This window comes from Pipistrellus hanaki (assembly GCF_964339955.1).
Source record: "Pipistrellus hanaki genome assembly, chromosome: 11".
NCBI classification, from domain to species: domain Eukaryota; kingdom Metazoa; phylum Chordata; class Mammalia; order Chiroptera; family Vespertilionidae; genus Pipistrellus; species Pipistrellus hanaki.
The window spans coordinates 34,598,057-34,624,719 of NC_140513.1; the positions used below are offsets into that span (position 1 = coordinate 34,598,057).

The 26,663-nt window shown below is 44.4% G+C and overlaps 1 protein-coding gene across 11 annotated transcripts in view; it reads left to right on the plus strand.

Annotated features, from left to right (window-relative positions):
- Window positions 1-26,663, plus strand: part of PRUNE2 (prune homolog 2 with BCH domain) — a 195,738-nt gene that overhangs the window by 117,000 nt on the left and 52,075 nt on the right. For all 11 annotated transcript variants that reach the window (XM_084899413.1, XM_084899415.1, XM_084899412.1 and 8 more), the window contains exons 7-9: window positions 1,343-1,501; window positions 3,339-9,894; window positions 10,514-11,270. In XM_084899413.1, coding sequence (XP_084755539.1) covers window positions 1,343-1,501; window positions 3,339-9,894; window positions 10,514-11,270 — 7,472 coding nt within the window. The remainder of the gene's footprint in view (window positions 1-1,342; window positions 1,502-3,338; window positions 9,895-10,513; window positions 11,271-26,663) is intronic.

The following is a 26,663-nucleotide window of genomic DNA, read 5'->3' on the forward strand; positions in this document are numbered from 1 at the left end:
CTACCATCCAAGGCTTGCCTGTGCCTCAGGTCGGCCCTAGGCAGCTGGGAGGCTGAAGAGACTAGAGTACTCTGGAGGCAGGCTCGTGGAGCAGTAGGCCCAACCTTGCCATGCACCTGCCACCCCAGCGTGGTGGAGGGGACTGGGCGCCACCATCTTGTGGCTGTGGGTGCAGCCATCTTTGAGCGAGTGGCAATCAATTAGCATATTCCCTCCTTATTGGCTGTGGGTGCCACCATCTTTGAGGGCATGGCTGTCAATTAGCATATTCCCTCCTTATTGGCTGTGGGCGTGAAGGTCTTTGCTATAGAGTGAAGGTCAATTGACATATTCCCTCTTTATTAGATAGGATGATTATATATATTCCACATATACATTGTGTGTATATCTTTGCTATAGAGTGAAGGTCAATTAACATATTTCCTCTTTATTAGATAGGATGATTATATATATGCCACATATACACTGTGATGAGGATTATGTAGCACAGATTGATTTTGTATATGTGTCTCTCCATTCAATAGACATTTCTTGAGCCACTAGTATATGCCAAGCATTGGTCTTCACTGTATTTCTTTAAGAAAAAGAGACACCCATGCCAGCAAAGTGGTTCTCATTGTAGTTAATAAAACTTGAAAAGGCCAGCACACTTTCTGAGGAGGTGAGTCATAGGTCTGGGTACTTCATGGCAGCAGTTGACTTTTCTGCAGTTATTCATTTCTCCTTATTACCACATAGAACAAGCAGATCTGACATCACAGCCTTTACACAAATCTTCCAGACATCTACTGAATACACGTGTATAAGAGGTCCGATTTAAAAAAAAAAAGGGGGGGGGGGGTTAAAAAGCATTCAGTAAATTCAGCTAGGTTCATCCTTATGAGTTCTGCTTGAAGTTAATAATAATCATTAGAAAATATTATAGAAAAGAACAATAACTTCCTACTTGCTATTTTCCTAGTGATAAGTTTCAATAATAGCAGACATTGGTATGTCCTAGGATCAATAAGATAAAATGTCAGTATTTGGAATGAAAGTCAGTATTTGAATAAATATTTTAGGGGAAAAACAGAGATCTTATTAAGGTATCTATTTCTTATCTAAACTATTCTTAATCATAATGGCAAAGGCTCCTTCCTTTCTTGGTTTTAGGAAAACAAACAAGCAAGGTACGTCTTAAGCCATCACATGCAACTTTCCAAACTTCCTTGAAGTGTTTATTTCACTTGTATCTAATAATATATCTCTGTCGCAATCCATCATAGGACTGGACAAATTTGTGGCAAACCGCCCAAAGCTGAGCAGTTTGACATTAATATCAAATTTCCTGATGTTGTTTCAGAACTGTGTGTTTCACGGCAATATCACCAGTGATCTGAAAGCATTTGCAGACAAGTTCGGTTTTGATGTCCTCATCCTCCTGGCCAGCTATCTGTCAGAGGAGCAGCAGCCAAGACAACAGATTGCTGTGTACTCCGAGAACCTAGAGCTAAGCAGTCAGGTAAGATCTTCTCCAACCCTGGTACGTTTCATTGCATCCTGACCTGCTTGCTCTCAGAACAGGTGGTGGAGGATGGGAATGGATTGGTGGCATAAGGAAAAGGGCCCAAGAGAAAAAGTCCTGAAGTTTGAGTTTTAAGATTTGTTGGAGGTATTTTGTATAGTGGGCCTTTTAAAAGAACCCTATAACCATCGCTTTCATATCCAAATGAGGGCCAGTCTTCCTTTGGGTGCTGTTTTCTTAGTCCCCTTCTGAACGCCTGTTTGGTGTCCAGTGTTGAGTAACTGTGGATCTGATGCTTTAATCAAAGTTAGCCTCCAGGCACTAGAATTTTGACTGGGTAATCAGTTGGACCCTCTGGGTTGAGAGCTGAATTTTATAAGGCAAGTCTGTGGAAATTATATAAAATGTAGACAAAATTAATCAAAATACCATACCAGGTATATTTAATAAGTAATATGAGAGCATAGATGATTCATTATAATAAGGACTCCATGGCCTAGAATGAGTTGACCAACGAGTCTTTCCTCACTAATGAATTAGACACTTCTTGAATCCACAGGTGGCAAGGGGCAAGTCTAGACTTTTCTGCATCCTCACTTTCAGTTCCCTAAGAGACTGGTCTTTCTTGACTCTAAGGCTGCTCTGTGCTTTCTCGTGTCCAAATATGAAAGAGGCTCCTGTCCCTATTACAGACGCATTTAGTACCCTCTTTCTGACCCAGACTGTGCACTGTGTCATCAGCCTGAGGCCTCAGTGCTTTGCTTTACCTTCGGTTTCAGAGCTGAATCTTATTTTCCCATGGACAGGAGTTAGGTCTCCTCAGCCTTCAGTATGGAGGTTTTTCACCTGACATTTAGTAGCTAATCAATTTTTTAAAGGTTAATTTAAAAAAGACCAACATAGAAGAGCCGATGAAGCCCTTGCCGCTTCCACCCCCACCTCTCCTTTCCTCGCCCAGCCTCCCAACCAGAGACAGCTCTTTGGAGCCTGGACCAATACAGGGTCAGGACTACTCACTCCTAAGGAATCCCTCTTTGTTCCTGTGGTCACTGTTAGGCAAAGGTCAGCATCTGCAGCTCGACTGTCTGAGTTCAAAATGTGGCTCCTTCCCTTGTTAGCTGCACGTGGTTGGTCCAGGTATTTCATCTTCTTGGCTCTCAGTTTACTCATTGTCAAAACGGGGATGAAGAGTCCTACCTTATAGAATTGTCATGAAGATTAAAGGAGATAATGCACATAAAACCTTTAGAACTGGACTCAGCATATGAAAACATTCAATTATTACCTATGCAAGCTCTGTAGTTACTTATGATTATTGTTCTTGCTTCTGCTGCTGCTGATGTTGTTACCTTCCCTAATCCTGTGGGACCATTTCAAAAGCCCCATGTGAAAATATCCCAACACTTCCTAAAAACCAGGGAGCTTTCCCATTGGTCCTTGTCAGCAACCAGCATTCAATTTCTGTGTGTTATTTTTCAAATTTGAAAAAAAGTTTGCCCTTTTTTTCACACTTTCACTTCTGTTGGAAGATGATGTTATATTACACTGAGGATTTAAATGGTTTTAGATCTCTTTTCCTATAACTCTTAGAAGCTGGCAAAACTGAGCCCCTGTGTTTTAAGTTCAATGAAAAGCCAGTTTGTTAGGATTAGAGAAAGAGTTGGTGGTCTGTTTGGTGACACTTTCCATGCATCATACAGTTTTGTTATTTGCATTCTTCTTTAAAGACAGGTAAACATGAATTAATTTTTTTTTAAGAAAAATTAAGGAAGGGGAATTGCAAAGAGCAGAGAGTACCTTCGTGCTCATGTGAACCCCTGTGTCTCCCTGACAGATTTGCTGTGAGCTGGAGGAGTGTCAGAACCTTTGCCTAGAGCTGGAGCCCTTTGAATGTGGCTGTGATGAGATCCTGGTGTACCAGCAGGAGAACCCTGCAGTGACGTGTGACCAGGTGGTCCTCCTTGTCAAGGAAGTCATCAATAGGAGGTGTCCAGAGATGATGTCCAACAGCCGGACATCTTCCACCGAAGCCGTGGCAGGCAGCGCCCCCCTCTCCCAGGGGTCGTCTGGGATTATGGAGCTGTATGGCTCTGACATAGAGCCACAGCCCAACTCTGTGAATTTCATAGAAAACCCTCCGGATCTCAGCGATTCTAACCAGGCCCAGGTGGATGCCAACACAGACCTCGTTAGCCCAGACAGCGGGCTGGCCACCATTAGGAGCAGCCGTTCATCCAAGGAGAGCTCAGTTTTCCTCAGCGACGACAGTCCGGTGGGAGAAGGTGCCGGGCCTCACCATAGCCTCCTCCCAGGGTTCGAATCCTACAGTCCCATCCCTGAAGGGGCAGTGGTGGAGGAGCATGCCCTGTCCAGAGGACATGGGGAACACTTCGACCTCTTCAGCTTTGATCCAACACCCATGGTTTCTGGACAGTCCCAACCATCTTCCCATTCAGCTGACTACTCCCCATCCGATGACTTCTTCCCCAACAGCGACTCGTCAGAAGGACAGCTCCCCTTGGGGCCTAAAGAGCTCATTGGGATGGGGATGAATATGTCTAATTATTCATCCAGCTCGCTTTTGTCAGAGCCCGGCAAAGATAACCTCGTGGAATTTGATGAGGAGTTTGTCCAGCGACAAGAAAGCCCCCTCGGGGATAACTCTCAAGGAAATTTGAGCCTCACGGACTTTGTGGGAGAGGAATCTCTCTCTCCTGGAAAGGGAGTCCCACCAACACCTATGAATAGCTTTGTGAAAAGCTCCCCATCCACTGATGACCCAGCTCTACCCTGTTCAGAAGACATGGCCCCAAAAACAGTCGACGCGGGTCACTCGGGGCCACCTCAGCCCCGTGCGCGGTGCCGCAGCTGGTGGGGTGGTTTGGAAATTGACTCTAAAACGATTGCAGATGCGTGGAGCTCCAGTGAACAGGAGTCCGTCTTCCAGAGCCCTGAGTCCTGGAAAGATCATAAGCCAAGCCCAGTGGATAGGAGAGCCTCTGGTTCTATGTTTCAATCAAAGAGTCTCGAATGCTCAAAGCCAGATCCCTGGGAGTCAGAATTTGGTCAGCCTGGGCTGGGCAACGAGAATATCCAAGACCAACACGAGGAAAGCTTGCAATTTCAGAACCTGCCCACTGAGAAGTCGCATTTGCCAGACGCTTCTCCTCAGGGGACAAACCATCTGATAGAGGACTTTGCTGCCCTGTGGCGCTCAGATCGCTCCCCCACAGCAATGCCCGAGCCGTGGGGCAACCCCATGGATGGCGGTGAACCAGCTGCCGCAGTGTCATTCCCAGCCTGGGGTGCATTTGGGAAGGAAAATGACACCGAGGGTTTAAAAAATACCTGGAATCTGCACCCAATGAGTGGGGAGACACCTTCTGTGAGAGACCCGAATGAGTGGGTTGTGACAAAAAGCGGATATTCTTTTCCTGCAGAAGACCTGGCAGACAGGTCGCCCAGTGAGGCAAGCAATGAAGCAGCTCCAGAAATCTGGGGCCAAAAGTCAGCCCATGACTCCAGGGCTGACATCCTTATACCTGGAAACCCCAGGTCTGACCCAGAGCACGCATGGAATAGCCCTAAGCCCACCAAGGAAGATCAGGATGGTGGCGTGGATCCAAAAGTGAGGGGGAAAGTCTATGAAAAGGTAGATTCGTGGAACCTTTTTGAGGAGAGTATCAGGAAGAGAGGGTCAGACATCCTAGCTCCTTGGGAAGATTCCTTCCTGTCATATGAATGTTCCGATTACAGTGCCTCCAACATAGGGGAAGATTCGGTGCCTTCCCCCTTAGATACCAACTATTCCACCTCCGATTCCTATACGTCACCGACATTTGCTGGAGATGAAAAAGAAACGGAAAATAAGCCCCTTGCTCATGAGGGAGGTTTTGAGTCAAAAGATGCTAACTCTGCCATGGAAGAGGCTGAAATGCCTCCTCAGTCACCACCACAGCCGCCCAGACATCGAATTAGCTCAGATCCCGGGAACCTAGAAATGTGGGCTCCACCTCATGCAGACACTAGTTCTGAAAGAAATGCCACTCACAACCCAGAGGAAGACGTACTCAGGACAGAGCCCACAGATGACAAGGACATCTCCGTGGAGGAGGAGGTTGGGGAGAGCAGCCAGTCCAGTTACGACGACCCCAGCATGATGCAGCTGTACAATGAAACCAACCGGCAGCTCACGCTCCTGCACAGCAGCACCAACTCCAGGCAGGCGGCTCCCGACAACCTCGACTTGTGGAACAGAGTGATCCTGGAGGACACTCAGTCCACTGCCACCATCTCGGATAACGATTTGGACTGGGATGACTGCAGCGCAGGGGTGGTGATCCCTGGTGAAGGTCAAGCACAAGGACACACAGCGGAAGGCACCGAGCCTGAAACCCGGTTTTCAGTGAGACAGCTAGAACCGTGGGGCATGGAGTATCAGGAAGCGACCCAGGCAGACTGGGGTCTCCCTGTTTCTTACGAGCATAGCAAGGACGCCACTCCCAATGAACATCATGAGCTGAATGAAAAGAGCGGGCAGCTCATCGCAAATAGTATTTGGGATTCTGTCATGAGAGATAAGGACATGTCATCATTAATGCTATCAGGCCCGGCGAATGTTACAGATTCAGAACAAAGCAGAGTGCCTCCCGAAACTCCCAGCTCAGAAAAAATTAAGGGCAGTACCATTCCAGATGTGCTAGAAGCCTCTGGAGCCAGTGAGTCAGGAGCACTTGATCCAGACCAGGAAAACACGTGCAGAGGAAACCTGCCAGGTGATACAGCGGTGTCCCTAGCAACCAGGCTGGAGAATCCAGGGCATGTTGTATGCTCAGATCCATGGGAAGGTCCTCGCTATGGACAAAGTGAGGATGAAACAGAAACCTACAGAGCTGTTGATAGGGAGCACCTGAGCGAGGAGGAAGTGATCGATGGAGCCTCTGGAACTTCTGGAAAAGGACAAGGTGACCAGGAATGCCCTCCCCTAGTTGTATCTGAACGTGAAGAAATCTGCGATGAGTCAAGCAAAATCAGCTCTTCTTCAGTCACTTCAAGTCCTCAAACTGAGGAATCCCAGGAGGCTTTAGAGCATGAGAAAGGATCTTACGATTCAGACCCCAGTGATGTGCAAACTGAGGTGTCCACAAACCACTTACAGGCAAAGGAGACCTGTGAAAAGCATCTCGAGAATCACAGAAATTCAGGTGAAACTACTGACATTCCAGAGAAGCTGACTTTAACAAAAAATGTATCTTTACCTGAAATGAATCTTGAGATAACTGAAGAATGTAACATTCTGGAGCCAGAGAGTGTAAACCAAGAGCCACCACCTGCATGTCCCCAAAGCCTTGATGTTTGGGATGGCCCTACAGACAGTGATGTGCAAGTCAGTTGCACAAGTTCTGAGATAACTACTTATCTTGAAGGTAAGAGTGCTGAAAACAGCCCTCCAGGAGCCATTTCTTCAGAAAATTATGACAGGGAGAGTGTTTCTAGTGAGTATTCACATTCCAGTGCATCAAGTCCTGACCTCAATGATTCTTCAGCCGCACAGCTTTCTTGGGATCATGGACCCAATACTGGGCGTCAGAAGGAGACTCAAGATGACTGGAGTAAACAGAATCACCAAGAATCCGGACTCATTACTACTGATGGCCAAGTGGAAGTAATTACCGAGATGAAGGACCCGGAGAAAAACAGAATGGACAAGTTTGAAAGGAGCTTAGGTCAAAAGGTTCCTACATATTTAGAGATATGGAATGACTCAATAGATGGTGATTCCTTTTCCTCTCTATCCAGCCCTGAAACAGGCAAATATTCTGAGTATTCAGGTGCATATCAGGAAAGAAATCTAGTGGTTAGCCACCAGGAGAAAAATGAACATGATATTCCTGACGCTGTGCAGACAGAGGATGCCAAGTTCATGTCATCAAGCTCAGGTTCCGATGATGATAGCATAGGCGATGAGGAGTCAGTGGAGGAAGAGAGCCATTTGGTCACTCGCCAGGTTGTTCAAAGCAAACCCAGGGCTTGGGACTCATCAAATGAATCTAAGTTCTTGGATGTGGACGATCCCAAGTCTGAGGAGTTATCTGCCTATGTAGGCAGTTCAGGACCAGCAGAGAATGAGAACACATCAGACCCATTCTATGACAATCCACAAAGCAGTGCTGATCACTCTAATTTCTCACCACTAAAGGAGACTGAAACACGGATGATAGCAGTAGATAAGGAGACAAGATCCCCAGAAACAGGGACAGGAAATATCATATGGCAAATATCTCCCAAAACTGAACCAAAGAATGAAAACAATTCTAAACTGGAAATGCTTGACTTCCCAGCTGAGAGCACTGAGTGGTGGAATGCATCTCTTCAGGAAGGGCAACCAATTGAGAGAGCATTTGAGGGGGAGCTGTCTAACTCAGGTGGTATGTTAGAGATGAATTCTTCAGTATACCAACACATGGGTCCCTGGGGCATTCCCATTCAGGGTGATATGGAATCCATGGACACACATTGTACTAATCCTTTCAGTGATGAACTTCAGTCACCCTTTCTGGATAATAATGTGGAGAACTCCCATGAGCAACTTTGGAACATTCAGCCACGGCAGCCAGATCCAGAAGCTGATCAGCTTAGCCAACTTGTAATACTGGACCAAGTTAAAGAAAAGGATCCCGGAGAGCAAACTTTCATGTCTTCTGCTGATGACAAACTCACTTCTGAAACACCTCGCCAAGAGCAGTGTCATGATACAGTGCTGTCTGTCTGGGATCAGCCAGGCCCAGCATTTGCTCACATAGATGAAAATAGATCTGTTACATCTAATGTCTCAACTATTGCATGTCAAGAAACAAATTGGTGGGAGGAAGAAAAGTCGTACCCCAGTGAAATGACAAATTCATGCATTGCCTCCAAAGATTCCCCTGCTGTCAGTTCTTCTACCCAGTTGATAAAGAAGGCAGGAGCTGAACGGGATGGCTCTACCTCTAGTGAGGGCCCCCAAAGCACGTTTGCTCCAGATATCTTACATGGCAACTTTCAAGAGGGCGGGCAGTTGGCCTCAGCTTCACCTGACTTGTGGGTGGATGCCAAGCAGCCCTTCAGTTTGAAAGCAGATGGTGAGAATCCTGATATACTGACTCACTGTGACCAGGACAGCAATTCTCAGGCTTCCAACAGCCCTGATATTTGCCATGATCGTGAAGCCACGCAAGAGACTGGGCAGCACATCAGTGCTAGGATGGAACCTGGAGAGGAAGCCAATGAGTTCTATCTCACCGAGCCAAAGCTGGATGAAGAACCCAATCACGAGCCTGGGCAGGAATTTGTCCCATACAGTTCAGAACCGTGTTCTGAAAACAAAATTCCACTGCCTCCCACGAGCAATCAAGAGAACACCAATGGCTCATCTCAGCCTGCCACCTCTCCTAGTGGTTCTCCCGAACCTTCTGAAATAAATGATGAGAACAACACAGGTTTAAAAGCATCAGAAGAAGGAGCCGACCCTGAGACGGCACCAGTGTGGGAGCCCGTAGACAAAACAATCCCAATGATGAAAAGGGTGGGAACCGCTATTTTTGTAACTCACCAAGAGCCAACCGTGGATGGCAACAGCTCTTGGGTCTCAGAGGACTTTTCTCCTGAAAGTCAGACAGGGGAAGCAGCCTTGTTGGACCTCGGGCAGCCATTGACTGCTGAGGACCCTGCCTCAGAGCCCGACGCTCTGCTCGTCTCGGACACGTGTCTGGATGTAAGCGAAGCTGCCTTTGAACACAGTTTCAGTGATGCCTCAGGTCTCAACACATCCACGGGAACCATAGATGACATGAGTAAACTGACATTATCAGAAGGCAATACTGATACGCCCGTAGATGGGGATGCTGGGAAGCAAGATATCTGTTCCTCCGAAGCCTCGTGGGGTGATTTTGAATGTGATGTCATGGGCCAAAATATGGATGAAGATTTAATGAAAGAGCCTGAACACTTTCTCTATGGCGGTGACCACCCCATGGAAGAGGATGCTCTGAAGCACTCACTGACACCTTACACGCCTCCCTTTGATTTGTCCTACCTCACAGAACCTGCTGTGGGTATCAAAACTGCAGAGGAAGTTGGGACTCCAGAGGATAAGTCTGTGGGGAGTGAAGCAGGAGAGATATTGCTTTCCACTCTTCCTGATCAAAGAAGCAAGGAAAACCGCACTGAGACCCAAATCAGCCAACCTGGGCACCAGCTGGTTGTACTGCATATTCATGAAGAGCCCGAGTCAGTTTCTTTGCCTGTCAGAGGTGATTCCAACATGGAGTTGTCTCCATCAAACATTGACTGGGAAGTAGAAACCGATAATTCAGATTCACCAGCAGGTGGAGACATAGGACCATCAAATGGTAAGAAACAGACCATCCCACCAACCCCAGAAACTGCTGCTTTCATTCAATTAACCCATTTGCAAAACATACTCTTCCTACTAATGTGGGTAAATGGGAACTAGCTACATTTGCAAGGCATGCCTACCTAGCCAAATCCTATATTACAGCAGTAATATCTCCTGCTTGTATAATACCTACCTTTGAGAGTACATGAGAAGATTAAACATATTTTTTTTTGGTATAAAGTATCTTTTTATTATGGTTTACATTCAATATTGCTTTGTATTGGTTTCAGGTGCACAGAATAGTGGCTAGACAATCCTATACTTTACAAAGTGTTCCTCTGGTATTTTCAGTACCCTCTTGGGACCATACAGAGTTATTACAATATTATTGACTATATTCCCTATGCTGTACTTTACATCCCTGTGACTATTCTGTAACTACCAGTCTACTTCTTAATCCCTTCACCCTTTGCACCCAGCCTCTCCACTACCTCACCTCTGGCTGCCATCTGTTAGACAGATATTTCTCCAATTATCTCTCCTTAGATGGATCATTTGCAAAGATCACAAATCACATAATGTGTTAATTAAGCCTTGTTTCTCCCCCTTCTCACCTCATCTTCCACGTTTAGATGCCAGCAAGGGAATATTCAAGTTCGAAGCAGCAGCAGTAATTCCTACCCAAGAGCCTGAGCCGATAAAACCAGAATTTGGAGAAGAAAGGAACACGGAGAAGAATGAAGACCATCAGGCACACCACCTGGACTACATACTTGTAAACCATGAAGAAAATTCACCCCTAGAGCCAGAGGCCTTCGAAGCAAGAGAAAGCACATCGGAATCGGAAGAGTTTCACGTAGGTTCCAAACAAACGGGGCTGCCAGGAACTGAAGTAGCAAGCTACCCAGACACTTGTCGGTCTGACTCCTTAAGTGAAAGACAAGATCATTCCGCTGAGAGAATGTCTTCTGAAGATGATAAGAGACCATCTCTTGAAAGCCCTGGGCAAGAACAGAGTTGGATGGTCTTGGGCCATAGTGAGGTTGGCAATCTATCGTCAGAAGTTACAGACGAAGGGTCTGACAGGGCTGTGGATCCAGCCTCTGATCACAACTTGGGCATGAGTCCCCAAATGCAGGCTCTGGGAGAAACAAAGCCTCTAGAATCTGTAGCAATAGAGGAGGCCTCTGGTCTGTGCAGCCAATCTCAGAAGAGCAAGAGCGGAGGCAGGGCTGGCCCAGATACAGTTATGTTGCAGACTGTCGCCCATGACAATGAATGGGAAATGCTTTCACCACAGCCTTCGCAGAAAAACATAATCCCTGAGACAGAACTGGAGGAGGAGACAGAGTTTCTTGAGCCCAGAACAAGGAAACCAAGACCAAACGGGTAAGCAAAAAAACTAAATTTACTTTCTTCCTGAAAATGATTTTATTGGAAACCAGGTAAACAGTGAGGGATGATGGATATTAAGAATACCTGGTTTTGCTTATATTTATTGCAGAGCATGCCATCAATAAAAGTATCTGCTGGGTAGCCATAATGATAACCATAATTTGTATATATTTTCAGCCAAAAAAAAGCCCCTCAGTTTCCACCCAGAATCTTACACTTACCCTCCCAATATTTGTCCTGCTCAACATCAGTATCAGCCTTATACAGGCCATTGGAACCAGAGTGGGAAGGGCACTAGCATTTATTCATAGCACCAGTCAGTTGCACAATTATCTTATTTAATCCTTACAGCAACCCCAAGATAGTAGGATTTATTCTCTTTATTTTGCCCATACTGATGGCGGGAGGGGACTTAAGGATCAGAAAGATTCTCTGACTTGCCTAGAATTAAGTAACCAGCATGAACAGTACGGGGTGTTTTTGTTTTTTGTTTTACCCCCAAAGTCTATACGTTCCAGCAGACACACAGAAAAGGTGATTCTGTGTTTTATACAAGTACTTAACTTCCTGGTGCGAATAAGGAGACTCCACAGCAAGCTCAAAGTCTTCGTGTGAAACCTCATTCCCTGATTGGCTGGAAAATTAACCATTAAACCAGCGATTCATTAATCATCCATGCACTCACCACACGGTATTTGGAAGCTGCTCTGTGCTGAGAGTCTGGTAACCATGGACATAGCAGGGAACAGGGTGTCATCCCTGCCCCCCAGCGTCCAGGCCCTGCTGACACTGGTTAGAGTTGTTCGTGTTTCACTTTGTTTGCGCTCCTGCTTCCAGAGATAAAAGGGAATTTGTGGAAAGTAACTTAAGTAAAAGGGTAACTCATATTTCCTCCCTTAAAATGTAGTGGAAAGAACATATCGGGTTTTTCTTTTTTCTCTACTCATTTTGAGAGTATAAAGGAGTATACACATCACATAGCCACTTGGGTCAAAGAATCTGGACTCCAGCCTGATGCTATCATGTCCGTTATGTATTTTAGGATAGCCCTAGGTTTAAGTCTCCAGTGGGTTGGGCTGGAGGATGTCCAGCCTCCCATCAGTAGTAAGTCCTGCAAATTTAATTTGTGTGTGTAGCTACAAAACCTCCAGGAGGTTTTCAAAAATTTTGGTATTCAAAAATTATGTTTCTCCAGGAAGGAAGGGAACGGAGAACACACAGAATAGCAGGGGTATGTTGAGGCTTAGTCAAAGCCAATAAAGAGTTAAACGCTGTGCCAGATCCAAGTGAAGCTTCATAAATCCAGCACTTCCAGTTGGTCTAATCTTTTTTTTCTTCCTGTCAAGCTATTTCCTTCCAGAGACCCCCAAATCCGTTATCAGAAAGAGAGCAGCAGATGGATCCCAGCAGCCCTGCTGGCATTGTTATAGATTGAGCTAAGAACGCAGGCAGCCTAGAGTTGGCTGAGCTACTGTTTGGCTTCTTGTCTGCATTTTGCACATGGCCCTGAAGTCAAACAGATGATAGAATTCCATTGTGCCACTTGCCCCACTTCTTTCAATAAGGTTTCTTTGTGCAGCCCTTTCTGCTCAGCTCCTGCCAGGATGAAAGTTGTCTCCCAGTTGGGAGAGGGGGCAAATTTTCCTGCTGGCATTTGTATTACCTGTTGCATAAATAATTTGCTTGGAGATATTTGTATTATTAAGAGTCTAGTGTTATTTCCAGCATTAATAGTAGTATGAAAAGATTAGTACTTGAACACTTCCCTCTGTGCTAGATTCTGGAGGAGGCAGAATTGTCTAAAGCAGTGATTCTTTAGTGAGGGGGTCCCCAAATCCAGCGGCCTCAGCATCGCATGCGTATCAGTTATAAATGTGGATTACCAGCCCCACACCAGACTTCCCGACTCAAGAACTCAGATGGGAGCCAAAACCGGTTTGGCTCAGTGGATAGAGCATCGGCCTGCGGACTGAAAGGTCCCGGGTTCGATTCGGTCAAGGGCATGTACCTTTGTTGCGGGCACATCCCCATTAGGGGATGTGCAAGAGGCAGCTGATCGATGATTATCTCTCATTGATGTTTCTAGCTTTCTATCCCTCTCTCTTCCTCTCTGTAAAAAATCAATAAAAAATATATATATTTTTTAAAAAGAACTCAGATGGGGTCCAGTCATCCGTATTTCAGTACCTCCACCAGGTGATTCTGATGCCCATTAAAAGTTCTGAGAACCACTGGTCTAAAACTTATTCCCAGCCCTCTGGGGGTTTATATTTAATAAGGGAGTTAAACATAACTGAAAAGGTAAATAATAGTGTAATACTTAAATGAAGGTAGTTAATGACCAATGTCAGTTTAAATAGAAATAGCTACCAATTACAAGCATTTGCCCTGGACCAGGTGCTAAGCACTATGTATGCACGATCTCACATGACTATAGTAACTGTATGAGGGAAGAGTATACAAAGGAGGAAACTGATGTGCAGAAAGGTAGAGTCACTTGCTCTGGTTTATAGCTAGAAAGTGAAGACACTGGGATTTGCATTTGAATCTCTCTGTGTCCAGAGTGTGCATTGATGCTAGTACATAAGAGGAGAGGCGCTTTTTTGTTTTTGTTTTGTTTTAATTTCTTTATTGATTAAGGTATCACATATTTGTCTTCATCCCCCCATTCCCATCCCAAATCCCTCTTCACGTTGTCTGGGACCACTGGTTAGGCTTATATGTATGCATACAAGTCCTTTGGTTGATCTCTCCCCCTTTCCTCCACTCTCCCCTACCTTCCCTCAGAGGTTTTCAGTCTTATCAATGCTTGAGGGGAGGCATTTTTATTGAGGAATCTAGGACAGCTTATTATCCAATAGGATCAGGAGGCAGAGTTCCCAAGGCCCATTATACTCAAAGGGGTCCAGGAGAGGCTTTGAATTTCTTTGAAAGTCAAAGGGAAAAATAATTATTACTGGATATTTCTTTGTGGATTATATTTCTTTCTGCCAACAAGAATGTAAAATAAATTTTTAGATTTTCTATTTTAAACAAAGGAAGGAGACCATGAAGGCAAAAGTGCCTAAGGCCCATGAAAGTCACACTCTACCCCACAGGGTGCAGTTTGAGATGGATAGTAAATGAAGGTCATGATCTGGAAAGGCACAATAGTGGGGAGGGGGAGCAGGGTGGGGTGGGGAGAGGAGGGAGGGAAGAGACCAGCCACCTTAACCAGGAAGAATATGGTGAAGGAAATCATGGAGATGGGAAAGTAATTGCAGAAGCAATATAAGATAACCATATTTTCCCAACCAAATATTGTAACAGATAATCTCATCTTAGGACAGAATACCTAAAATAAGACTATCCTAAAAATAAATTAAAACCTGGTCTTCAGCCCTAGCTGGACTGACTCAGTGAATGGACCCTTGGCTTGCAGACTGAAGGGTCCAGGTTTCCATTTCTGTCAAGGACACGTGCTCATGTTGCAGGCTCGATCCCCAGTAGGAGGCAGCCTCTCAATGATTCTCTCTCATCATTGATGTTTCTATCTCTCTCTCCCTTCCTCTCTTAAATCAATAAAAATATATCAAAAGTAAGTAAGTAAGTAAATAAATAAATAAATAAATAAATAAAACCTGGTCTTCAAAAACAGAACTAGGCCCAGCCAGTGAGGCTCAGTAGTTGAGCATTGACCCATGAACCAGGAGGACAGGGTTCAATTCCTAGTCAAGACACATGCCTGGGTTGTGGGCTTGATCCCCAGCAGGGGTATTCAGGAGTCAGTCAGTCCATGCCTCTCTCTCATCATTGATGTTTCTATCCTCTCTCTCCTTTCCTCTCTCTGAAATAAAAAAAAAAAAAAAAAAATAGAAATACGCTGTGATATGACACACTAGCTACAAATTGGCTTCTTGCCCTTCGCTTGCTCATCCAAGCACAGCCCCGCCCAGCATTCACACTGTTTTGAGAGCAGTAAGCCCTATTTTCAAAACCTGAGGAAGATGAGGTGCTTTTTCTTCTCATCCTCCACGTACTAATTGTTTTTCACAAAACGTACTGTGAATACTGAGAGAGAAACTCTCTCCTTTATGATTTTCAGCCCAAGGTTCTAGTTCCCTAGGTTCAGACTTCCCAGAGGCTTTTGCCAACACCTTGGTCATCCCTCAGCTATAGTCGTTCCCCACCCCTCCTAACTCTCCCCCCTCCCCCCTCCCATCCCAGCTCAGGATTGCTCACTAATTCCCGAGAGTGATGGATGAGCCAGAGTTTTCCTATGTGGTCACAGAGAACATCTGCAGAGGAATCAGTAGCACAGGGACTTACCTGAAAATTAAGAACCATTTGTATATGTTTATTTTAAAAAGAAGGCACTGTTGGAAGGATATCATAGGAAGAAGGGATACTTTGATTATATGTTAGTCAGGATTCTCCAGATAAGCAGAGCCAATAGGAGATCAGATAGATGATTGATAGATAGATAAATAGATAGATAGATAGATAGATAGATATTAATAGATAGATAGATAGATGAGACAGAAACTGTTTCAAGGAATTGGAATCGGCTCACACAATTTTAGGGACTGAAATCTATAGGACATGCCATGGGCAAGGAATTCACGCAAGAGTTCTCACAATCTTGAGTCTAAATTCTGCAGGGCAGTGGAGTCTCTGGGTTTCAGACTTGAGAAGAATTCCTTCTTTTTCGGGAACCTTCAGATTTTGCTCTTAAGGCCTTCAACTGATTGGATGAGGCCCACCCATCGTCTGGTGGATAATCTGCCTTACTCAAAGGCTGCTGGTTTCAATGTTAATCACATCTGAAGAATACCTTCATAGCAATGTTTAGGGTGGTGTTTGACCAGAGAACTGAGCACCATAGCCTAGCCAGGTAGACATGTAGCATTAATCATCACAGGTTATATTCAAAAGCCAGAACTACATGCTAAGCAGGTATGAAACCATTACCATTTGTAAACGCACCATCTGAATTATATAAAAATGAACAATTGATATACAAATATATTGGCTTTCTATAGGTGTGGGCCAAGGAAATAATTTCCCAGAGGATTAGGAAAACTGACAATTCTCATCCAATCTTTTGTAGATACATGCAGCAGGGGGTGGTGGGGAGAGGGGGCAAAGGGAAGAGGGAAGGAATAGCTGTTGTCACATGTACTTCTGAAACAGTATTTGGCAACAACCTGATCCTTATGTTTGTGGAGCTATATCTTGTCTCCTAGCTCTGAGAGGTGAGTTACATGGTACCCACTGAAATAAAAATCACCTTCAAACACAATATATTTCATATTCCACATGACCTGCTTCTTATGGTGATTTCTGTGCATTCTTTCTTTTTAAAATTAGTCAATTTTGAACTTTATTTCTGTGTGATGAGACTATGGGAAAGAATTCATATTCTTCCCTCTGACCCCATGTGGTCTCTTTGTGTTTCTCACAAAGTCCTCTAAAACCAGGTTTTTTCTGTCCAGGACTTCTGGTTGAGGTAAAGTTAGTACATTGGGTCTCACATCCATGTGAATGTTGAAAATGAAAAACAGGTAAAGCAATTATCCGTTCCCTCTTTCTCCCAGTGTTGAGTGATGATGTTTGGGCGCTCAGAGAAGAATCGGGCTCTTTGAGTGCCCTCTGCCCCCTCTCACGGTCCTGCTGTTTGCATGGGCTGTATCCCAGTTCCAAACATTTGCCCTTTCTCCGACGTAAGTTGATACTCCATAAACTACAGCAATCCCTTGTTTATTCACTAGTTATTGGCTTTGCCCTGAACTAAACTGAGGAGACCAGACGTGGCGCTGACTCTGCGTCGATTTATTTTTGTGATTGTATTTGATTAGTTGGTGTATTTTGGTGAATTGGTGGTGATAATTACCATGAAAAGTCTTTAAGTTTGCACTTTAATTCAGGCCTTAGTCTCCTCTTTTTTTAAAAAATAAAATTTATTTTTGGTGTCTCCCCCTCATTCCACCCCTATCCCCGCCACCTCTGCACATCTGGCCAGCCCAACCCAGACTTCCAATAAGTGCTTACGGATAGACAAATATATTATTTCCTTTGGTCCACCCAATTGCCACTTGAGGGAGGGTGAGTTTTATTATCCCTGATTCATAAACTGACTTAAGCGAGCTGTTTAATGTCCTCCAGAAATGAGGAAGTGGTCAAGCTGGGGCTCAACCGTAAGTCTTCTTCCTTCCAGCTCAGACACACAGGCCATAACAACCACGTCCTTGAACTTCTTTTATAGGTTGATGCATTTATTCCTGTTCTCCCATGGTCCCATTAAAAGGCACATCAAGTCTAATAGCCCAAGTTCCCACTGAGATAGTTTGAGAATAATTGAGTCAGAACCTGGCTCTGACCCTTACACTGTCCCGTGACCTTCTGTCGGTTCACCCACCCCTGCGCACATGTTTCCTACCACAGCAAATCCGTAAGAGCCGCTATCGTGTGTGGGCCGCTCCCCATCTGTGGTGTGTGAGGCCAACCTGAGTGGCCGGAGGCCAGAGGGACATGAGAGAAACAAAGCCCTTCAATGTGCATTTACGTTTTTCAAATATTTATAGATGTGGTATTTTGTGGTGAGGCATTTTATAGAAAGAGAAAGCCCCGGGCATCGAGACAAGGTACAACTCAGCTGTCCTGTGGGAGGGACTCCCACAGAGGAGCCCTTTTGTGTTGTGTTGGCTTCTAGTTCAAGGGGAAAATCCAAGGTACTTCTCTGGCTGGAATGGCAGAATGTCAAAACTAATATCAGAAAAAAAGACCTTCATGAAAATTGACAGCGATTTAGAAAACGGAGAAAGCATGGCTTTTAAAAGCAGGATGTGTTCGTGTATCAGGGACCCAGCAGGAAAGAGATGGCACATTCAAATGAGGATAATCTAAGAAATGTTTAATGAAAGGGGTATTTATAAAGATGGAGGCAAAATGTGAGGAACCCACAGGAATAGTGCAGTAACTAATCCAGGAATAGCAACAGTAAGATGTTACCTTTCTTAGGCCTCAGGAGTGAGGGGAGGGGATGATTACCACAAGAGGAATTTGGGATTGAAAGGGCCACAGTGAGAGGAGTGGTGACCTGCCAGCCTTAGGTCTTCCCACTGGAGGGAGCCCAGTGAGTGCATGTCCTTTATCTTCCTCAGATCACCCACCAGGGGGCCTCATTGGCCAAAACCCAGTGGAATTCAGTGGGTGAGGGAGCCTCCTGGGACAGAGAGTGGGTGGAGTAAGTAGGAGAGTGGATCTGAAGCAGCAAGCAGAAGTTACCTGGCTTTATTAGACAGTGGTGGAAGCTCAGCATCTGAAAAGTGTACTGAGATGTGCTGACACACAGGATTAGCTAACTCTTCCTCCAGTGCATTGGGGGGTCTGTTTCCAACATCCACCCGAGTTCTTTGAGAACAGAGGCAGTGAAAAAGTCACTCCAGGATTGGGTCACCCTGGTGTGGCTTTTAGAAATCCAGGGTGTACCAGTCGAGGCCTTTAGAATGCTACCTTCCCTCTTTTTGAACTGTTGGTTAAGATATGTACCTTCTTTTGATTATTAACATAAGAATTTTGTTTTAAGTAATGGCCAGGGAGATGAGTAAAAAAAAAAAAACACTTTATTAAGACCAGAAGAGTGGGGAGAAAAATAAGTAAAGCAAAGAGTTTCTCAATATTTACTTAAATGTCATCATTCCTTCCGTGTCACCACGGGACGCTCGTACTTCTTGCTTGGGTTTAAGACTCTGAGGTAGAAGAACATTGCCATAGCTAGGATAGTTTCCCAAATATTCAGTTGTTGGGTAATGCATGCCAGAATCTTCATAAATCCTTGCGGTTCCATGTGGACAATGATGTAGGCTGCACGTGCAGCTCTGGCACTGGCGCCAGCCCCACATGCTCTCCCCGGGGCTCACTGCATGGTGCCTCCGAGCAGCCACTGCCCTAGTTCCCCTGCACCTGCCCTTGTCCAGACGGGCACCAGAAGACGGACATGGTGGGAGTAGAGTTTTTAATTCACTCCCATAAACTATCTCAACATGTTGATCAACTCAGAATCAGAATTTATGAAGACTGGGTAAAAAAAAAAAAAATGTAATGCATATGTTTCTTTCCATGTTCCAAAATCTGCCCTGGCTGAAGCCTAAGCAAGCAGAGGCCTGTGGCAGTGGTCGGCAAACTGCGGCTGGCGAGCCAAATGCGGCTCTTTGGCCCCTTGTGTATGGCTCTTTCACAAAATACCACGGCCTGGGCGAGTCTATTTTGAAAAAGTGGCTTTAGAAGAAGTGTAAGCTTAAAAAATTTGGCTCTCAAAAGAAATTTCAATGGTTGTACTGTTGATATTCGGCTCTGTGGACTAATGAGTTTGCCAATCACTGGCCTATGGGCATGAGGAAACCCTAGTTTTCTTTATCCTGTATCTTTCTGTTGTGTGTCACTGCTTACCTTGATGAACAACTTTAGGTCAGCCCAGTGGCACTCATCTCTATGCCAAGGATGTTACTGAGACCCGGACTTTCTAATCAGGGTGCCTGTGCTCTTGTGAGCAAACCCAGTCCCATTTCCATCTTGACTGTTAGCCAGGGAGTCTGACTTCCTCTAATTAATATCATTTAGGTAATTGATCATGTTTATTATTTTGAGTCAGCTCCTTGGAAACTTACATTTCACAGCCAAATTTATCACTCACCAATATCAAGTGTACAGAATTCTAGAATACGTATTTTTATTATATTAATTTAAATCCTAATTCTATGTTGTGGTCCTGTCAGCATTTTTCTTTCTCAGCTACTTTTAAGTCATGTGATGGTGGTGGATTTTTACGTATCTACCAGCATTGCCTTAAAGTGAAAGTTTAAATAAATGCATATATCCTCTTCATAGAACTGTTCGTGGTTTCCCTGAAGAGACTTCATTCTATTTCTTGCCCCTTTGCTCTTATCTCAGCATCTCTTTTAATTCCTTGCTCCCCTGCCCTTTTTTCCCCCTGCACATTGGAATTCTGCTTTGCACTGACGAACCAGACTCTGACCAAATGTCTCTTCCTTCCTAAAACATGCTCCATCTTTTCAATCAGAAGTCCTCCCTCCCTCTCCTGCATCTCCCTATACTTTGCAGCCTTTTGTGGGCTTCCTCACAGTCTGCCTCATGTTATATTTATAGCCCTCTTATCAACCTACCTGGTTGTCCGCCCCTCAAGGCTGTGATTTGGCTTGTACATCTTTATATCCGGGTAGAACGCTCTTCTCATTGTGCCTCACCAGCTTCTACAACCGCTTCATCTAGAGTAGCAGTAACTGTACCACCAAGTTTTCCAGCCCAGTGATTCTCAACCAGGGGTAATTTTGCATCTCCACCCAGGGAACATTTGGCAATGTCTGGAGACATATTTGGTTGTCACAACTGGGGTCGATGCTGCTGTCATCTAATGAGCAGAGGCCATGAATGCTGCTACATCGCTAACAGTACACAAGAGAGCCCCCCGCCACCACCAGCTCTCTGCCAACAGAGGATTATCCAGTCCTAAATGTCAATAGTGCTGTGATTAAGAACAAAGCTCATTCACAATATTCTGCTTTATTTTCTTCCTACCACTTTTTTCTATGTGAAAAGATCTCCTATTTTGGTTCGGTTGATTCTGCCATATCTGTCTCCACCTAGGAGAATGTACTCTCCAAGAAAGCAGAGTGTGGTTTGTCTTGTTCATTTCTGTACCCCTAGAACAGCACCTGCCACCTAATAGGCACCCCATCAATATGCCTGATTGAATGAATGGAAAAGAAAGTGAAGTTTGTCCAGTATAAGCTGTGATAATTTCTGGTGTTTGCTACTTCCTTTTCCAAGGCAGATGTGCGAGTTTTCGTTTGGGAGTGTTTTAGTCAGTGCAGACTGCTATAAAAAAATCACCATAGACTGCATGACTTATAAACAACAGAAATTTCTGTCTTGCAGTTCTGGGGGCTGGAAGTCCAAGATCAGCGTGTCAGCAGGGCCCAGTTCTGGTGAGGGCCCTCTTCCTAGTTGCAGACCGATGACTTGTCATTGTATCCTTGCTGGCAACAAAGAATGAGAGAACTCTCTGGGGTCTCTTTGATAAGAGCACTAATCCCATTCATAAAGCTCCACCCTCATGGTCTCATCTAACCCTAATTCCAGAAGGCCCACCTCCTACTACCAGTGCGTGAGTGGGAGGGAAGGTTTCAACATATGGATATGGGGGCACACGAGCATTCAATTCCTAACGAACATACGCACCTTTCTTTTCTAATGTTGCATGTTTTATTTTTTCCCCTTCCTTTGAAATGTGAGACCATACCTACCTGTTATTCGTGCTCTTGTGTTCCTCCCGTTTATTACAGTTCCTCCAAGACTCTCCTAGCCTTTCGGTTTTCCTAGCATGCTGTTATCCACTTCACTCACCTCCTGGAGAAAAATAGGTGTGCCTGCCCAATTTTCCTTTCTGGGTCCTCTGTTGCCTACACCAATTTTATTGTCCAGAGAGGAAAACTTGTTCTATCTGCTTAGTTATCTGTTATACCATGAACTCAGAAGCAGTTGACAATATATAAGTCTTCTTCTTGCTTTTATTTTTAACCTCCATTGCAAGTATTAGGTTCTCAAAAAACAACTAAAATTATCCACTGGAGAATCTGACTTCTACCATGTCCTTCTTGTCTCTAGAACAGGATGCTATTCATTGTAGTGAAGCAGTAATTCTTACTTCTCAACATAATCCTAACTGCTTCCGTGTAATGAATACAATAATACAATTCCTCAAGTGATGAGCTGACTCTGAGTTTGTGCTAGGATGAGAGAAAATCCTGCATAATAAAAGGAAATGGCACTTAGGAAAACAGAAGTCTCCTGCTTCCCTATTTAACGAAGTATTACTTAAATGTTGTGAAGGAATCTGTGACTGACCTGATGACAGACTTAATCTCTTTCCATATCAGTTGTTGACTTTTAAAATAGACATTCTTATTTAAAGCGGATTTTGTCCCAGTGTTTGTTCTTCCCATGATTACCTCTTCTTTCTGAGGGCTCCAAAGGCTGCCGTATTTTTAGCTGAGAAGGGAAACTCCTCCTAATGAACCAGAACTTCACAAAGACATGATCCGCCTTTGTCCGCCTTCACCCTGGGCGCCCAGTCAGTCAGCCAGCTCTGAAACCATCTTTTCTCCCCTGACGATTTTTGGCTCAGCTTTGGGAAACACACCCAGGCTTTTGCTGGACCTCTCTCTGCAAAGTCACACCCTCCTGATTCTGCCACCCCTCATCTCCCCAGAGCTGAAAGACAACCAGCACATGAGAAATGATTTTATAACTGCTCATAATTTTAGAGAATTGTGTAAGCTTTTAACATAAAAGAAGATATAAAGCCTTGCTTCTTTCTCTCTCCCTTCTCCACTGCCCTCCCACCACCCCCAACAGCCATGGGGAGGACGTGGCATGCCCTTCATTTTAAGACTAGGAACTAACATTTCCTAGATCCTTACCATGGCCAGGTCCTCTGCTGAGTAATTCACCTTCCCATTTTATTAGAACATTTGGAGATTACCTAAATCTATTCTATCACAGCCTGCTCCCAACCAACCCACCACTCACCCCACCAAAAAGGAAAAAGATCTAACAACCTAGTTCTGAAGATGGTACGCATAGTTATTATTCACATAGGACCTGTGCCTAAATATGACCAGAAGTCTTTGGTACAAGTCTTTGACAATATTGTTGTTGTTTTTTTTTTGAAGATCAGTCAAATTAAGGCATGCCTTTCCATTATGTAAGCATTTCATTCATATTTTCCGCTTTCATGACATCCAATACTTCTGCTGGTGTTTTTAGAATTAATAGCAGTATTAGTAACTAATACTTACTAATGGTGACTTCATTTTAACCCAGACTCTCTAAGATCTCTATCTAGATGATCTTACTTTCAAGTAACATTAATATTATTATTATCCATTTGCGAATCAGGAGTCCAAGGCACCAGGCAGTTTAGTAGCCGCTCCAAACTTGCTGATCAGCGATGGAAGTCAGATTCCAATTTGGGCTCCTGATGTTGGGCCCACATGCTTACGGCCACGCACCCTGTCTCCCAATCGCACAAACCCTGTGGATCTCAGGCAAACCTCCTAACTTTCTCTGGGACCTGCAGTTGCACTTCTTCATGTATCCCACTATAGCCCTTTACTCATAGTCCAGGAAGTGTAAATAAATGCACCTTTTTACTGGGTGTGTTGAGAGAAACTACAGTATTTAAAATTAAAAAAAAAAAAATAGGTTCCAGGGGAACTAAATGCCTTCCAACCTCTGCTTTGGGCTCATTCACATCCAATCTCTCTCAGTAACAGAAGTGACAGCGGTATTTCTGAACAGGCACAAAACCCAAGTGCATTTCTGACTTTACAAGCTGAGTGGAAGAGTATTTTGTATTTCCCCAATGAAACTCTGCACAGCCCAGCTCTGTCCCTCTGCCCGAGCCCTGGTGGTGGTGGAGAGATCTGGGAGGCAGGTGATCATCCTTATTTAGATGTGCCAGTGATCATGTGACCAGAAAATGGAGGCGAATCAGTATTTGCAGTTAACTGCTCCAGAAGGGAGATGCTGAGGAGCTGTAACGGAGCACCCTTCTCACCCTCCCGGCAGCCAGGCCCCTCGCATCCTCCTCCAAAGGTAGGTGGGTCCTGGCGCGCCTCAGGAGGATGGGGTGGGGGGAGGACAGATTGTAAGGAAGAGTGTTGTCCCCGAGACTGGTCTGCTGCTGCTGCTGGGGAGTTGGGAGGGAGAAGGGAGGGGGGCGTGAGGATACGGAGCCCTGCCCAGCTAGCCCCTCACAAGTGACAGCTGGCAGCTGCTTTTCCTTCTGTGTCAACTTACACAGGCAAGGCCTGTGGTCCTTTATGCTCTTCCCTGCCCCTCCCTCCACCGTCAGGTAATTAGGGAACAGACTCTGCACGGCTCTACACATTTTTTTTTATTATTCCTTCGTTTCTATAATGAAAATAGAGATAGAAACATCAAAGGAAGCGGCACTTGGGAAACATGTTAGGACTTTTGCTCAATGGGTATTACAGGGTCTTTGGGCATTATTTGAGAAGCTGAGCGACCCTGGTACTGTGGCATTTTTATTTCTTATGTTGAAGAAATAATAGCTAATAGTTATTGGAGGTAGTAACATAAACTTCTCGTTTTTGTAATGAATCTTCTAGCCTTTCAATCTTCCCTAAGTTCTAAACTGCAGAATAGATCATCCTAAAAACTGGGCTTATATCCTCTATTGCCTTTTCAAAATCAACAGACAGGATGCACTACCTATAAAATATCAATATTTTCCCAGAAACTAAGTTAAGTGAGGGACTAAAAAAATATTACTACCTGGTCAGTTTCAAATAAGAAATACATAGGTTATTGGATTCTGTGGAAACCAAAAAGAAACACAACTAGACTCCCACTTAGAAGGAATGATTTAAAGTATGGTTCTGCTGGGGGGTCAGAGTACCAGCCATGGTGATGGAAGGGAGGGGGGGACATAACCTCTGTAAGCTGCCCCCTTCTTTCCTGTGAACTCTTGACATAGTGTTGATCTTATGTAAGCTGCTATTCGAGCCCAGCCTCCAGGCTCACTTCCAACCAGATGGCAGCCCTATGTCCCCTCCCTCTCCCACACTCCCACCACACACACACACACACACACACACACAGAGAGAGAGAGAGAGAGAGAGAGAGAGAGAGAGAGAGAGAGAGAGAGAGAGAGAAATGGGAGCTGCTAGTAATGAGTCCATTTCAAAGATGTTAATGCGATGAAAAGTTTTCTGAAAGTCATAGTTGATAATATTCACAGAATGTAAAATCTGGAATCGTTCGATTAAAATTCTTGGTGATTAAAAAAAATGGCCCTTGAAATTTCTCTTAATTGATAACAGAGACTTCTTATTTGGGAGGGGGAAATCGCCTTTATGGGAATGCCTGTATTTGTAAATTATATATATTTAGGATAGCGAGAGCTCAGTACTTTAAAAAAAAAAAAAATGGCTTGGACCTTGCCTTGCTCTGCAGCTCAAAGATAAAGAAGAGGAGGCTGTTGTCATTCAAAATTAGCAACACCTAAACAACCCCAGGGGAGTTAGCTTTGTAATGCAAAATTATCCTGTTGGTCAGAAATAGGAGCTGAAACTCATAGGTGCTTAGTGCTGAAGGATAACAAGCCAGATTGTTCTTCCTATTCACAAAAAGTCAAATTAAACTCTCTGCTGCACCCCAGTGAATTTTTATTTCCATTCCACTTGGTTTTTCATTCTTGAATGGCTTTGTACTTGGGGAGGATTTAGCTTGTATCAAAGGATCGGAATACCTCCTTGGCCTCTAGATGTCATCTTTCTAGCTAGCTAGAAGACAAGGTTTGGGGTTTGCACATAGTTCACGTACTTAATAGAAGTTATAGTGGGAAAGTTGGAGTTCTCCTACAGGAAAAAAGAGAGAGAAAGAGAGAGAGAGGGGGGTGGGAAGCTTTTATTATTATTCTTAGCTATCCTGGAATTGCTTAGATTTTGTTTGCATGCCATGATTTTGCAGAAGCTTTACCCCTATCAAGCCCCTGATAGTGTTTGTCTTTTAATTTGGGATGGGTTCTTAATTCCTTATCAATCCCAGTTAATAGGATAGTTGGGGTGAAAAAGGGCAGGGGGAAGAGTAGTGGGAGACAGATTCTGTCCTGTCTGATTTGGAGTTTACCACAATTACATACAGCTCCTTCTGGATTAATAATGGCAGGAATCGTGGGGTACTAGTCCATAGGTGTGCAAGAGGGTGTAGGAGAAGAGGCAGGGGTGGATGCTCCCTTTTGGAGAACCATATCAGTTGAGGTCTCTGGCAAGCTATTTGCCTGCAATTTTGATATTTGCTTGATTTTCTGTATTATTCTTGCATGCTGAACTTTAACTACTAAGGTAATATCAGCTGAAATAAAGTCTTAGAATTCATTTTGACTCACATCTTCAGTTTACAGGCAAGAAAATTAGTCCTTGTTAGAGTGAGTAATTGGACCACGATTACACAGTCAGTGGCTGGGCTGGGAACAGAACCAGGATAGCCTACCTCTTGATCTTGTGGTTTCCTTCCACCCCATGGTCTTTGAGAAGCCCTTGGCAAAAATCTGTTTCATATATTTGCATTTATCAGTGCTTTACAAAAAGTGCAAATTTTAAAAAAAACAAAACCCTAGTCTTCTACTTTTAAAGATAAAGTGGCATTTTCTAATTTCTTACAACCCTTAGAAATTTGGGGGAAATGAAACTGAACACCTCTTTCAGAGACTGTGCATTTAGAACAAAATGCTGTCCCTAAGGAATGCATGTGATACAGAGATAATTACGATGCAATCTCTTACCTCACTTTAGTGGGAAG